The sequence below is a fragment of the Nansenia antarctica genome (assembly GCF_963989245.1).
Source record: "Nansenia antarctica genome assembly, chromosome: 6".
Lineage (NCBI taxonomy): Eukaryota > Metazoa > Chordata > Actinopteri > Argentiniformes > Microstomatidae > Nansenia > Nansenia antarctica.
In genome coordinates, this window is record NC_137676.1 from 47724704 (window position 1) to 47739986 (window position 15283).

The window sequence follows — 15283 nt, forward strand, 5'->3', positions numbered from 1 at the left end:
TGTGTGTGTGTGTTCGTTCGTCTCAGGAGAACCATTGGTCAATGTGCTGGATTGCAAGAAGGACATGGGCTTGTGGCATGGGGTCTTAACGGTGAGTCCCTGAGATGTGCAGGCCTACTTTTCTTGGGCAGACTTAAAGGACTGGATGTGTTCCTGTCAGGTAATGATGTGTGTGTGCGTGTGTGTGTGTGTGTGTGCGTGTGGTCACAGAGCGTCATGAACAGGATTCACACCATCGCTGTGCCATATGCTGTCATGAAGGCCTGTCCTATGTCCTGGGTGCAGAGGGTCCACATTCACAAAGGTGAGACCACGTGCCATCACAGCTGTACACTATGAAGGTGAATGACCAGATGTCTAAGCGTCCTCCTCCCGCCCCCGTAGCTCGCGTAGCCTTGGTGAAGTGTCGAGACCTACACTGGGCCATGATGGCCCACAGGGACCAGAGAGACACCAACCTGTCCTCAATACGCATGCTCATAGTGGCCGACGGTGCCAACCCCTGTGAGTTACCTCCACACACCACACACACACTCACACAGAGAAAGACGCATGATAAATTACAGTGTACTGTGTTTGAATAATTGTTGCCCCACCACACACTCACTCTATTGTGTATTTGTGTAATTTGTGCGTGTGTCAGGGTCGGTGTCGTCGTGTGATGCCTTCCTAAATGTGTTCCAGTCCCATGGGTTGAAGCCTGAAGTCATCTGTCCCTGTGCTTCCTCTCCCGAGGCCCTCACTGTGGCCATCCGCAGGTACTGGGATGCACTAGGCACTGAGGAATGGTGTACACGCACACACACACACACACACACACACACACACACACACACATACGTAACATCTAAGGGAGCATAAACAGACACACACAGTCAGTTTCAGACTTTCACTCGCTCTCTCTGTCTCTTTCTGGCATACACTCTTTCTGTCTCTCTCTGTCTCTCTCTCTCTCTCTCTCTTTCTCTCTCTCTCTCTCTCTCTCTCTCTCTCTCTCTCTCTCTCTCTCTCTCTCTCTCTCTCTCTCTCTCTCGGCAGGCCTGGTGCACGTGGGGCTCCTCTCCCTGCCAGAGCGATCCTGTCTATGGGCGGTCTGAGTCACGGGGTGATCCGGGTCAATACGGAGGACAAGAACTCTGCCCTCACTGTACAGGACGTGGGTCATGTCATGCCTGGAGGTCAGTCGCCTGACTCCACACACACTTTCTGGTCCTCTTTGACTCACTGGAGAGAGAGAACCACGGGTGGTTTCACAGCGAATGTCTTTACTGCTCTTTGCTTGCCGTAAATAACACTTGTTTTAACTCTAATGTCGTGTGTGTGTGTGTGTGTGTGTGTGTGTGTGTGTGTGTGTGTGTGTGGTTGTGTGTTTCAGCCCTTATGTGTATCGTCAAGCCAGACGGGTCACCACAGCTGTGTAAGACAGATGAGATAGGAGAGATCGTCCTCAACTCCCGTGCCGGTGGCACCATGTACTACGGCCTGCCTGGCGTCACCAAGAACACATTTGAGGTGTGACCTCTCTCTTGACATCTCTCTTCTTCACTAATCACAGTGCCGAGCACTGTAGTCAACCAAAAAGCATTTTCCTCTTAAAATGGTCACATGTATGACTTTTGTTTATTGGATAAAACATCATTGTTCCCTTTCCTTTCCTCTCCCTGCTCCCTATTAGATGCTGCTACTACCCCACCTTTACTATTGAGCAGGTCTACTTGTCCTCTCTAAATGAAGTTCAGAGTTTTTTGCTAAATCTGTATAACATCATCTGTGATGTGACTGCACAGGTCCAGATGTATCCATCATTCACCATCAAACACCCTCCGTCTCCCTACAGGTGATTCCTGTCAACCAAGCTGGAACCCCTATAGGAGAGATCCCCTTTACTCGCACGGGCCTGCTGGGTTTCGTAGGGCCGGTAAGACAGACAAAGCCATTTCAGTATCCCTCCCCTCCTGTCCTCATTTGTTTTTACAAATTGGTGCCTAAACACGAGGTCAGAGGCTAGAGTTAAGTTAAGACCCCTCCCTCCTTCCCTGGTCTGTCCTCCCTCCCTCCCTCCCTCCCTCCCTCCACAGGGCAGCCTGGTGTTTGTGGTGGGGAAGAATGAGGGGCTGCTGACGGTGAGCGGCCGGCGGCACAACGCTGATGACCTGGTAGCCACCGCGCTGGCCGTGGAGCCGGTGAAGACTGTCTACAGAGGGAGGTGTGTGGCTGTGGCTGTGGCTGTGGCTGTGGCTGTGGGTGTGGGTGTGGGTGAGGGTTTGTGTTGTGCAGTGCTGACCCTCTTTCTCTCCTTTGCGGGGCAGGATCGCTGTCTTCTCAGTGACAGTGTTCTATGATGAGAGGGTAGTGATCGTGGCAGAGCAGAGGCCTGATGCCAGTGAGGAGGACAGCTTCCAGTGGATGAGCAGAGTTCTACAGGTACACCTTTACCATCTCTCTCTCTCTCTCTCTCTCTATCTCTCTATCTCTCTCTCTCTATCTCTCTGTATACCCATCTAATATCTGCCTCTGCTGGCCTATTCATATCTTGTAGGCAGATTTCATATAAGATATCAGAAGATATCCAGATTCATTATGTGTGTTCTCTTCCATAGGCAATAGACAGTATTCACCAAGTGGGCCTGTATTGCCTGGCGTTGGTGCCTGCCAACACCTTACCCAAGACCCCACTGGGGGGCATCCACATCTGTGAGACCAAGCAGAACTTCCTAGAGGGCAACCTGCACCCCTGCAACATCCTCCTGTGCCCCCACACCTGTGTCACCAACCTGCCCAAGCCTCGGCAGAAACAACCAGGTACTGTAGTATAGGGAATGGGCCATGGGTGTGCGTGTTACACTGCTGTCGTGTGAGTGTGTGAGTGTGTGAGTGTGTGAGTGTGTGTGTGTGTGTGTGTGTGAGTGTGAGTGACACTGCTCTCTCCTGTGTATAGTTGGTGTAGGTCCGGCCTGCGTCATGGTGGGGAACCTGGTGGCGGGGAAGAGGATCGCCCAGGCAACAGGGAGAGAGTTGACAATGGTCGAAGACCAGGACCTGGTCAGGAAGGTAGGAACCTACACAACAACCAGTGTTGGCACTGCCTGGAAAGGAGTCGACGACATTAAAACAGATTTGCCATTGTGATTTAACACATCCAGTGCCAGTCACTAAGGAACAATGTGTCATTATAAAGTAGAACTTGACCAAGTGAGGAAACCCTCACAGTCACAACGATATCCCGATGTCACTGATGTAGCCATAGAATGAGAATGTTAGAAATAAAATTTCTATGGATGTAGCTGCCTTATGTCCTTAAGGAAGGGTTAGGCTACCAGGGAGGGGTGACTCTGCCGATTTCCCGTCCTAAGTTTGTGTTGTGTTCTGTCTCTATCTCGGTGGTGCTGGTGGCTGTAGCTCTGTAGGTGGCCCACCATGATGGTAAGAGTTCTAGAGTCTCATCCCCCAACCGCAGGGTGGGTGGGGCCGCTGCTTCTGTCAGATGTGCTTCGCAGTGACAAGTCCGTCGCCACCAGCCGAGCCTGTCTGTCTATGTGATGAGCATCACTCTCCCTGTGCTGGTTTCCTCCTCCTGAGGGGTTTACACAAATATGACCACGCCAGTGTTAGGATCAGTAGCACCCTACTAACCCCTACTTGATTTGCAGTAAGTCAAGGGAGGATTGTTCAAGGTAAATTAGGAAAGAAATGTGGACGCGCATAGCCTCATATACTCTATATGAAGGCTACTTAGCTTAAACCTATGGATATGACACACATGTGGGGGATATGGGCAGCTGCAGAACTGAACATGTTTAATAGTTTATTTCTAGTGAAAGGCTCCATTTCTAGTAAATTAATCAAGCTAGAACTTTAAAACTCCATTAGGACCTGTAGATTGTCCATTTGTGTGCACCCCTGCTCCCATTGGTTGAGAGGCCTTGTGAATGTGATGCTCCCAGGCTCAGCATGGTTGGATGTGCAATGCAGCGCCAGCAGTCTAGCAGTGTGCATGTCCCTCCCGTGCCGTGGCCTCAGACCCACTCTCTACCAGGGGCACTGCCAACGCCGCAGTACGACCACCCTGAAGGAGAATGGGCGGCACTGAGAGGACGGCATCGTGTGTCGGGGCATAGTCACAACACCCAGCACTCTGTGTCCGCGGAGTACGTCTCTGTACTGGTGTCTGTGTCCGTGTGTGTGTGTGTGTGTGTGTGTATTCACTGTGCTGCTAGCGCTTGCCCCCCCTAGCCTTACCCCCTTCTCTTTAAAAGTCTACCTCACCGTCCTGTTTTTTCATCCCCCCTCATTTTGTCCCCCTTCTTGGATGGTTCCCTAGCCTCGCTTGCCCAGGCGTACACAGCTGGGAACATGACAGATTGTTCCCTAACCTCCCTAAAAGTATTTATGTTTGGGGATGGTTATGTCACTATCCAGTACAAAACAAGGTAGCCCGCACTCACTTTTCGTTGCTCCAATTTTTATTTAGCAAGCAGCAAGTAAAAATAGACGTTTCGACCGTGAGGTCTTCTTCAGTATAGCAGGAAACTATACTGCTATACTGAAGAAGACCTCACGGTCGAAACGTCTATTTTTACTTGCTGCTTGCTAAATAAAAATTGGAGCAACGAAAAGTGAGTGCGGGCTACCTTGTTTTGTACTAAATATTACTGCACTGTCAGTTATAGCTCAGCACCGAAGACAGGAGGATGTGCGTTATTTTTTCTCTATATGTCACTATCCTGGCCATGTGAATTAAGAAATTAACAAGTTGGGTTCAAGGGTGAAGCAGACAAAAGTCTTTGATTTGATTCCAAATGTATATCTTTCATATTCCAGACCAATGGTGGGTTAATAGGTTTGGAAGAGCCCAGTATTCTAATTTCAGTGTCATTGTTGAGGGCCATACACTTGGTCAGTGGATACGCACAGTAGTATACAAATCGCCACATTCCTGACTGCTGACACCCACATTGCTGTGTCCCTCTCCAGCACCAGTTCCTGTCTGAAGCCCTGCAGTGGAGAGCTCAGACTGACCCGGACCATGTCCTGTATGTGTTGCTAAACGCTAAGGTAAGACTGGCACACACCTCCGCACGTGTAAGCATAGCCACGTTTTACTCACATGCTTGTTTCCTATCTGGATTTTTAGCTGCAACTGTTTAATTTAGTACCTTTTCTCTCCTCCAGGGGGTGGCAGTGTGCACAGCCACATGTGTCCAGCTGCATAAGAGAGCAGAGAAGATCACGTCTGCCCTGATGGAGAGAGGTCTCAACACTGGAGACAACGTGGTGCTGCTCTATCCCCCTGGTGAGCTGACTTGACATATGCACACGGGCGAACACACACACAGCAGGAGCACACTTTCACATGCATCACAATTGGGACTGCTGTGACAGTTATTCCTCACATCAATTCCCTCCTTGAATTAGTAGATATTCTGTGTGTGACTGTTGCTGGTTATGTCTGACTGTTCTACGATCTTTCTCTCGCTCGCTCTCCCTCTCTCTCTCTCTCTCTCTCTCTCTCCCTCCCAGGTATTGATCTGATTGCGGCCTTCTACGGTTGTCTCTACGCTGGGGTCATCCCCGTAACTGTGCGCCCTCCTCACCCACAGAACTTGGCTGCCACCCTCCCGACTGTCCGCATGATCATTGATGTAAGTCAACAACACTGCCAGGGGATCACCCCACCTTATTATAGAACATTACACAATGGGTTGATGAAAACAATCTTTGTGATTGGCCGAGAGGTGTTCGAAGCTGTGATTCAATAATGATTAAATCGGTTAAATCACGGTTAAATCACCTGCAATGATATTCCTACGCTGCAGAGTTGTGTATCACATTCACTTGACAACGTTTATTGTTTTTTGGAACTGTATTTCTCAGTGCAGGGCAGAAACCACCACAATCTGTCACATAAATAATAAGCATAATTTTCTTGTCACAATTTTCTGATTTGTTGTGTAACAATTGTAGATGCCCTCAAGGCTGTGATTTATCGTCAACATTAGTTAAGCGAATTTCGAAAATGCGAATCAAGCTGGGTGTTTCCATAAAAGTTAAGTGAATTTCGAAATGCTAATCATGAAATCTCAAGATCTCTCCCAACTGCAATGCAGTGTGGTGTGCATCTCCAGCAGTGCGATATCTGTAAACATACCATCTGTAGACTTTCCGCTCAGGGTTGCCAGATGGAATTGACAATTTCCAGCCTAACCACAGTCTAAAAACCGCTAAATCAACCAAAAACCAGCCCATCTGGCAACCATGTCTCCACTGCTTCAGACTCTTCCACTTGTTGCGCAAAATGGGCCAGTTGTCAAATCCTTTGTTCGGCATCTTGTTTCTTAAGTCCTGGTATATTGTGGCATATTGTGGCAAAATTGCTGTTTGCCATCTAAGACATGTTTAGCAGACATGTTTTCATCACGCGTAAGGGATAGACAGGAAGACGCAGACAGCAGAAACAGCTGAGTCAAGTGAGTTGAAATTTGCTACGTCAGAGTTTATTCGAATGACCTGTTTCCATAAAACTTGATGCGAATGAGAGGTGATTCGCATAAGGCAAAAACCACCTCAAGCGAGCGTATCGACTTCGTGCGAATTAGAGGTGATTTGCATCGAGTTTATGCAAATCAAGCCGTTTCCATAAAATTTCTCATGCAATTCATCTCAAACTGATGCAAATCACCTCGAAATGCGAATCAGAATGTTTTATGGAAACGCACCTCGTGTCACTTGGTAGGGGTGTGCAGGCAGGCACTCCACTGCGAGTCGTGGCTAACAACTCCCCCTAACTGTGATAATATGAAGCCATGTCAAAATGTGCCCAAAAAAATATGCTGAATTCACTGAGGAACATTATTTCGCTTTCGTTTTAAACAACAATGTCGTTGGCGATTAAAGATAATTACCCTATCATTACATTAAATATATAGTTTGATTTGCCTTGAAATGTTTCAATCGTGGAGTCGGCAAGTTCACAACACGGCACACTGTTTGGAGAGAGAACTGAAGAGATTTGTCTGTTTGCCTGTAGGTGAGTAAAGCAGCCTGCATCCTCACCACTCAGCCACTCATGAGGATCCTCAGGTCCAGAGAGGCAGCAGCCAGTGTAAATGTGAAAACCTGGCCTACTATAATAGATACAGGTACTGTACTGCATTCTGACACAAAACATGTCAACATGGATCTTTTGACGGGAAATAAAGGCTTGAAATAAATGTAATTTGAATTAAATGAAATAGACTATATATGGCTGTATATACTAGAAACATATTTAATCCTCACCCCCCCCATATCTCTAGATGACCTTCCCAGAAGACGGCCCCCTCAGATCTACAAGCCTCCTACAGCAGAGATGCTGGCCTACCTGGACTTCAGTGTGTCTACCACAGGCATGCTCACTGGGGTTAAGGTAAAGCCTCTGGTCACAGTCAATACAAACATATACTCTATGAAGGAGGGCCTCTAGTGTTATTAGAGGATTCAAACCTCAGAGAGGGTGATGTGGTGATGTTGATTCTTTGTGTGTATGTGTCAGATGTCCCATGCAGCGGTCAGTACTCTGTGTCGCTCCATCAAGTTGCAGTGTGAGCTGTACTCCTCCCGTCAAATAGCCATCTGCCTGGATCCCTACTGTGGTTTGGGCTTCGTACTGTGGTGTCTCTCCAGGTAAGAGACCCATCTCTTCAGGCTACACCTTAGATGTCCCTCATGAGACATCTGCTACCCCCCTGTGTGGTTTCTCCTGTGTAAAAAAAAAAGAATATATATGTTATGGTACATGTGGGAATGCGGTACATGTGGGAAAACTAGGGTTAGGGTTAGGTGCTAGGGTGACTTGGTACATGCTGGCATGTCTAACCCTAACCCTAACCCTACCCCTAACCTTAACCCTAACCCTAACCTTAACCCTAGCACCCTAGCACCTAACCCTAACCCTAGTTTTCCCACATGTACCGTTATCCCACATGTACCGTAACATATATATATATATAAAAAGATTCCCTCTTCTAGCATGACGACTGCCAATGGCTCCTGGCCTGAGCATAGATTACTTTTCCTGCTATGACTGGTGGATAGATGATTCACTTGGTCAAATATATTTGTTGTAAGCCGCTTTGGAATAAGGTGTCAAAAATGTGAAATGTAAAAATGTAAGACGTGCGCACACGTAGGGTAGTCTTGTTTTAAAGACGTCCTATGAAGGATTGCATCGTTTTATCCAATGAATGTCTTAGTTACCATAACCTTGAAACTACCAAAGGACCTGTGTGGTTGAGATGCAGTCATGTTGTGCCAGGAAACATGAACACGGAAATTAGCCAGTCAGCTAAGGAGAAATCAACAGAATACATGTTACAAACGTATTTGCACACAAAGGCTTCCGTTGTTTAGGTCACACCTTTAACACTAGAACAGCCGTGCCTTTTTTACCTACTAAAAGAGCCGGTCAAATGACCCCCCTCTTTACAATGCTCAAGCTGCTATTTACACACAATGACCACTAGTTGGCCGCTTGTAAATTGGCCTGCTTCCTACACATAAAAACTGCAAAATAGCTATATATTAGCTTATCCTGATGTGATTTTGAAAATGTAAGGATACTGGGTGGTAGAACGCACATATCTAGGAAAAGTCATGAAAGGAGGGTCCTGAAATTTGAGTGCAAAGATATACAATTTTACTTTACTCACAGGGGTCAAATGACAACAGCCACAATGACGTGGCTGTTCTAGTGTTAAGTGCAAAGAAAGACACAAGTCAAGGCACTCTATTAGGCCATATTTTAATTGTGCAACTTCTATGTCTGTCTCTGTTTGTGTCTATAGTGTATACTCAGGTCACCAGTCCATCCTGATTCCTCCTCTGGAGTTGGAGAGCTCTCTGCCCCTGTGGTTGAGCACGATCAGTCAATACAAGATCAGAGACACCTTCTGTTCCTACTCTGTCATGGAGCTCTGCACCAAGGGCCTGGGCACACAGACAGAATCACTCAAGGTGGTTATTTTCCAACAGTATACTCTTGCATACTCACACTCACTCACTCACTCACTCACTCACTAACTAAATGTATGTGTGTGTGTGTTTGTTTGCAGACACGGGGGTTGAACCTGTCTTGTGTGCGGAGCTGTGTGGTGATAGCAGAAGAGCGGCCCCGCCTGACCCTCACTCAGTCATTCTCCAAACTCTTCAAAGACCTGGGACTCTCCCCTCGAGCTGTCAGCACTGCCTTTGGCTCCAGGGTCAACCTGGCTCTCTGCCTGCAGGTTAGCCTTAGTCTCAGACACACTCACTTCTACACACACGCATACCGTGTTTAATGCAAACTCACTGGATAATTTCTTCACTTGCCTGGACATTGGGGTTACTGTTAGAACTAGACAGGTATTGGGCGTTAACCGAAGGTACGCAGTCAGGGCTGTAACCTTGGTGTGTCTCTGCCAGGGCACTTCTGGACCAGACCCTTCTACCGTCTTTGTAGATATGAAGTCCCTCCGCCATGACAGGTAAGACATTGGCCAGTAGAAACCAGACCCTGACATAAACTAAAGACTGTCAGGCTGACTAGGTGTTGTCTGCCTGGGCCTCTTTCAGGGTGAGGCTGGTGGAGCGAGGAGCACCCCAGAGTCTCCCCCTCATGGAGTCAGGCACCGTAAGTATCCTGGGGCTTCCAACACACACTTTTCCCTCTGTATTTGGTGGTATTATATCAGTGTTTCTTTCTAAGGCTAAAATGAAATAATCTCCTGATGATATTATTTGCAACCGACCATAAAATGAAATATTTCTCTGACACATGATATTCTCCAACAACCAGACTTGTAAAAACATCACAGCCAAAATTGTAAAAACTGTCTCATACAAGCAAAAAGGTGCATAGAAAATACTGGCTTACTCTAAAGTGTCCCAACAAACAACACAGAAGTGTCTAACACACATCTGTCTGAATCACAACTGATCAGGCTACATGGGATGAGTTGCACCACTAACTAGCTAGCCTCATGTCATCTACAGTAGCTACTGATCCAATCAAACAGTAGATTTCTGCTCTATGAAGCTGTTTATGGATTGAAGTTCTATATCCCCATCTCTCTCCAGATTCTTCCAGGAGTGCGGGTGATCATTGTCAACCCTGAGACCAGAGGTCCGCTGGGAGACTCTCATCTTGGCGAGGTGAGTGCGTGAGTGTGTGAGACCAGAGTGGTTATGAGGCATGGTGGCAGGTGTGGGGAATGCATGACTACGCTGAAATATGTACTCTGGGAGAGTATTGCACACAGAGCCGTGTAGATATCTTGCACAGAGGACTTTCCACACTAACCTACCCTTATGTAAACTCTAGTCCATTCTCCTTTCTTCCACCTTACTCTATGATATTAGTTATTTTGCTTGTGATCTCATACCCTCCTGTCTGTATGTTTGTGGAGATCTGGGTGAACAGCCCTCACAGTGCCAGTGGCTACTACACCATCTATGGAGAGGAGAGCTTGCAGGCGGACCACTTCAACACGCGGCTTAGTTTCGGGGAGCCCCACACCCTCTGGGCCAGGACTGGATACCTGGGCTTCGTCAAGAGGACTGAGTTACTGGACGCCAGTGGAGGTGAGCATTCAAGCACTTCTCAAAATGGCTGACCAGGTTGGTCTGTCTCGACTTACGGCCATGATGTAGTCATTCTGTTTTGGAATAATCACACTCAGTATCTCTGTGTGGATGATGACTTGGATGAGAATGGAGGTGGATTTTGGTGAGGTCTGGTTTTCAGGTCATTGTTTACTGATTAGTATGATCGATCTTCCCTTGTTTTTCTTTTTGTTCCCTCAGATCGACATGACGCCCTGTTTGTGGTGGGCTCCCTGGATGAAACATTGGAGCTGAGGGGGCTGCGCTACCATCCCATCGACATCGAGATCTCTGTGTCCCGTGCTCACCGCAGCATCGCAGAGAGGTGAGATTTATCACACCAGTCTGTTTGGACTTCAGATACACACATACTCTGCTACTGTCCTACACTAAGCTTACATATTTGTGCACAGAGTATATGAATAACAGGGTTCCCGCGCAGGTCTTAAAAAGCCTTAAGTCTAAAATTCAGCATCCTAAAAAGGTCACAAATCTGAGTTATTCGGTCAAAAAATGAGGTGCTAGGTCTTAAAAATGAGATCCTGCAAGGAAATCAGTCCGACCACATCTATTTACGCGGATATTAATCGAGATGGAACCCAAAAAAATCCAATTCGCTTCCTTTTTTGTCTGTATGGCAGTGAAATCCCTAATTTCATCACCTCGAGCATGACAAAAAGCTATCATATGGTGTCGCGAATAGGTCAAAGATTCTATTCAAAGAGGTCTAAAAAAGGTCTTAAATGTGACTTGTTGAAACTTGTAGGAACCCTGGAATAAAGACCTTATATGACTGCAGTCTAAACCTGGGCGGACACAGCATAAATTCTCACCTAAATCTCCCCCTGATGTCAAGGCATGGGGCCATACACAAACTTGCAAAGTCTTTATGACTTTGCATTGTCCTTGACGAATTTAATTACATGACTTGTGTTGTTTTTAGATTGTCCAAATTTACTTTCAACAAACCCGTCTCTCACCACAGTGCTGTGTTTACCTGGACCAACCTGCTGGTGGTGGTGGCGGAGCTAAGTGGCTCAGAGCAGGAAGCTCTGGACCTGGTGCCTCTGGTTACCAACGTGGTCCTGGAGGAGCACCACCTGATCGTGGGCGTGGTGGTCATTGTGGACCCTGGGGTCATCCCCATCAACTCCCGGGGAGAGAAGCAAAGGATGCATCTGCGGGACTCCTTCCTGGCTGACCAACTGGACCCCATCTATGTGGCCTACAACATGTGAGATGCCCACCCTGCTATTCACATGCCGGCTGGTCAAACTGGGATAGAGAGAGAGGCTCAAGGTGTGGGGACGTACTGCTACACCTCCCTGTTAGGGGCCACACACACACACACACACACACACACACACACACACACATACACACATCCAGCAGTGAAACAAAGTGGCAGAGGTAGCGATGGTGGATGGGCTTGGACTTGTCTTAGCCACCCTGCTGTTCCTGCCTTATTGCCCTGAGCCCACTACTGGCCAGCTGAGTCTGTATACACTGATGCAGTGGGGATGAGGCTTCAGCGTGTCTGCATGGAGCTGAGCTTTTTACTGTTGCTTCACCACCCACCTGCTTCTGTAGGAGATCTGTCAATGGAGGAGGGTTGTTCATTCCCCTCTGAATAACATTTGGGTCCCATTGTCAAAGAGGGGGGAGTTAACTTTTACCCACTTTTACTTAACTTGTCTCCCGGACTGCTCTGTTCAAAACTTTTACCAGACATTATGGTTAACTTGGATCTTGTTTTATAAAAAAACAGACTCGCCTGTACACTGCACCCTCCTAAGTTGTTCACAGAGTTATTTGTCATAAAGGCAGGATGAAACCCTGGAAGCTTCTCCATGCACTTTAGCCCTTGTCCTTCCATCCTGAGTCTGTCTCCTGCCTCGGTGAGGGCAGACCTCTGAACCACCTTCATTTCTCTTCAAGTGCAAATCAGCAACAGTATTACAATACCACCAGCAAGTGCAGCTCACTCGGGTAGAAGCCTGCACCTCAGTAGCAGTACTTCAGAGCTGCGGTCCTCTTACTTTTCTGTCTGATGCATAGAGGTTTTAACAACAATTTACAGTTATGTTATTGGCATTCAGACCTACCAGAAATCACACACTTGAATTTGTTGGTGTGGAAATTAAAAGGTTTGTGTCAAAAACATACCAGCAAAGAGACAAGCAGTGTTATTTTTGGGAACAATATATGCTAAGTCCTTGATGTATGAGCAGCTATCGTTCCATGAGGCAATCTTGTAAATCATGTAATGAAAATGAATTCCTGACTAAATGTACCGGGCTCATGGTCAGACAAAATGTTTGGCTGTAGGTATGTAAAACACTAAAGAGTTCATTGGTGTAGTCAAGAGATGTTCTGAAGAGGCTTTGGTGTAGTTTTCTACACATACGTTACTACAGAATACAATAAATAATTGTAATTAACTACAATTTAGAAATCACACTCTTAATAATTATTGGAACCAAATGGTTTAACTTCTTGGATGACATACTGTAACTAACTGAGGTGTCTTGGCTGAAATAAGTGTCAACTTCTAACCTTGTTTAATTTTGTAGTGCCCCATTGAGCAACAAAGGACATCTTTAACTTGAGTGACTTTACTTTTGCTACATTTACTGTCATAGGTTATTGTCAGAAGGCAGCCCTGTGCCTTTGATCATGTAATGTGTTGTGTTCATAAATCAAGGACTCTGTGTATTACCAAATAGTTTGCAGTGGGTATAAGATGAGGACAAATTCTTGCCTTATAAAACCTGTTGAACTTAAATACTTTTATTTTTGTCGAAGCTTTCATTTAAATTCTGTACCGGTTTAAATTATAGAAAAGGGATTTTGGAGGGTAAGGTTGATATGTTGATCTGTGTAGGTTGTGTTTTAGAGGTCAAATACTGTATTACTGGTGTATATGTGTACATCAAAACGAACTTATTCTTTATGTTGATAAAACTTGACTGATATTTCATACTTGACAGCAAATTTCGGAATCACTGACTTACAAGTAACACGTTGCAAAATTAAAGGAAGTGTATCATATGGTTTAAGCAGGTGGTAACAATTTGCACTTTCCCATATTGTGTGTGTGTGTGTGTGTGTGTGTGTGTGTGTGTGTGTGTGTGTGTGTGTGTGTGTGTGTCTAAGAATGTATGTGTGCGTGTATCTTTTTTTTGTATCTGTTTTTGTATAGTTAAATTGGTGACATTGTTTGCCTTCACTAAAACATTTCATTGTTCTTTTAAAAGAAACAAGTATCAAGAAATTGAATAATGTTTTAGTTCCCAAAGCCAGCCTCTTTTTGTTGATTGGCCTATTTTATGTCGACTCCACTGTACTGCAATTTTTCTTCCCTCCATACAAATTGGAAATAATTGATTTAAATGTATTTTCATGGTTTCATCTAAGATCTAATGTTCTCTTTCTCATGGACTTTCAACTATCTCACATAACAGCACAACTCTGTGGCAAAAGATTTTATTTGAAAGTAGTTAGACTACTTGATTGACAGACATTGTAATTTCTACAAAACATATTTTGAGTGAAGTTGAGTTTAATGATTCATAAATAAATGTATTGAACTTTTTGGACTATTCTGTGGTATTTGGCTTCCTGTGACTATCACTTCACCTTCGCATGTTTTAATTATCTTAAAGGTATGAACATAATTGACCTTACCAACATTCCCATTGATGTTTTATTTTTTTTACACTGTGCAAATTGTAGTGCTGAGTATAATATTACAAATGTTATAGACCTTGAGAATTTCAAGTGGCAATCTGGGATTCAAACAACAACAACAAAGCGGCCTCCCCATCATTTCTTTGGTAAACAGCTGTTGGATGGGGATGCAGAAATGTAACCACTCAATTTCATAGACGGAGCTAATGCAAGGACTGACAGTCCATGGGATCAAAGTGATAGTTGTTACCATGTTTGAAGCTATACAGTGTTTGTTAACAATTGAGTAAAACAAGCTTATATTTTGGGTTCTGACTGGCCAAGACGGTTGAACTAAGCTCATGAGGCACAAGTTATCTTGAAGAATCAATGGCTATATATTATTAATAATTAAAAAATCAAAACATGGATGTACCAATCCCAGATTGCCCCTTTAAGCACAATATGCGTGAGTTAATGAAATTAGAATATCTGTCTTTGTAAACCTCAAGGGCCAAAAATATATACCTCAACAGTCTGTACACTATGCATAGCAACGCCACATCTAAGATGTTTTCAGATTAACAAAAGTCTATGGTGCAATAACCAACTCAGAAAAGAGGCATACAGGTCTTGTTAGACAAACACACCGTCATGTTGTCAATGGGGATAATGTTCCATGTAAACAATAAAAACAGGCTTTTGTCAGCATTTCTCTCCTTTGACTGTTCTGTAAAGTTACATCTTGCCACATCCATAGAGAAGATTACTACTCTTCACCAGGGGGCAGCAAACCGATCTTCTCTGGTGAAATTTGTGAAGTGCCTGGACCTCTCCATCCAACGCACAAGTATAGCCCATCTCTACTCATCACAACTTTATTTCCATAGTTACTAGAAATACAGTTTTGCACCAGGCAAACTGAAACTGAAACCATTATGTAAGATATTTTGTTGAAGGTAAAACAAGACTAGCATTTGCCCCATGTTTTATTTAT

At 45.3% G+C, this 15283-nt stretch overlaps 1 protein-coding gene across 1 annotated transcript in view; it reads left to right on the forward strand.

Moving 5' to 3' along the window:
* dip2ba (disco-interacting protein 2 homolog Ba) overlaps positions 1 to 14947 on the forward strand; it is a gene marked incomplete at its 5' end in the record, with an annotated part of 50222 nt that extends 35275 nt beyond the window's left edge. The window contains 25 exons of the mRNA XM_080535193.1: positions 27 to 91; positions 211 to 304; positions 385 to 504; positions 644 to 758; positions 1039 to 1178; positions 1376 to 1512; positions 1838 to 1918; positions 2079 to 2206; positions 2310 to 2424; positions 2601 to 2802; positions 2939 to 3051; positions 4975 to 5055; positions 5173 to 5293; positions 5521 to 5642; positions 7028 to 7139; positions 7296 to 7405; positions 7532 to 7662; positions 8823 to 8991; positions 9090 to 9260; positions 9439 to 9500; positions 9589 to 9646; positions 10093 to 10167; positions 10422 to 10596; positions 10819 to 10942; positions 11603 to 14947. Coding sequence (XP_080391319.1) covers positions 27 to 91; positions 211 to 304; positions 385 to 504; positions 644 to 758; positions 1039 to 1178; positions 1376 to 1512; positions 1838 to 1918; positions 2079 to 2206; positions 2310 to 2424; positions 2601 to 2802; positions 2939 to 3051; positions 4975 to 5055; positions 5173 to 5293; positions 5521 to 5642; positions 7028 to 7139; positions 7296 to 7405; positions 7532 to 7662; positions 8823 to 8991; positions 9090 to 9260; positions 9439 to 9500; positions 9589 to 9646; positions 10093 to 10167; positions 10422 to 10596; positions 10819 to 10942; positions 11603 to 11855 — 3074 coding nt within the window. The 3' untranslated portion in view covers positions 11856 to 14947. The remainder of the gene's footprint in view (positions 1 to 26; positions 92 to 210; positions 305 to 384; positions 505 to 643; positions 759 to 1038; positions 1179 to 1375; positions 1513 to 1837; positions 1919 to 2078; positions 2207 to 2309; positions 2425 to 2600; positions 2803 to 2938; positions 3052 to 4974; positions 5056 to 5172; positions 5294 to 5520; positions 5643 to 7027; positions 7140 to 7295; positions 7406 to 7531; positions 7663 to 8822; positions 8992 to 9089; positions 9261 to 9438; positions 9501 to 9588; positions 9647 to 10092; positions 10168 to 10421; positions 10597 to 10818; positions 10943 to 11602) is intronic.
* Positions 14948 to 15283: the final 336 nt, after the last annotated feature.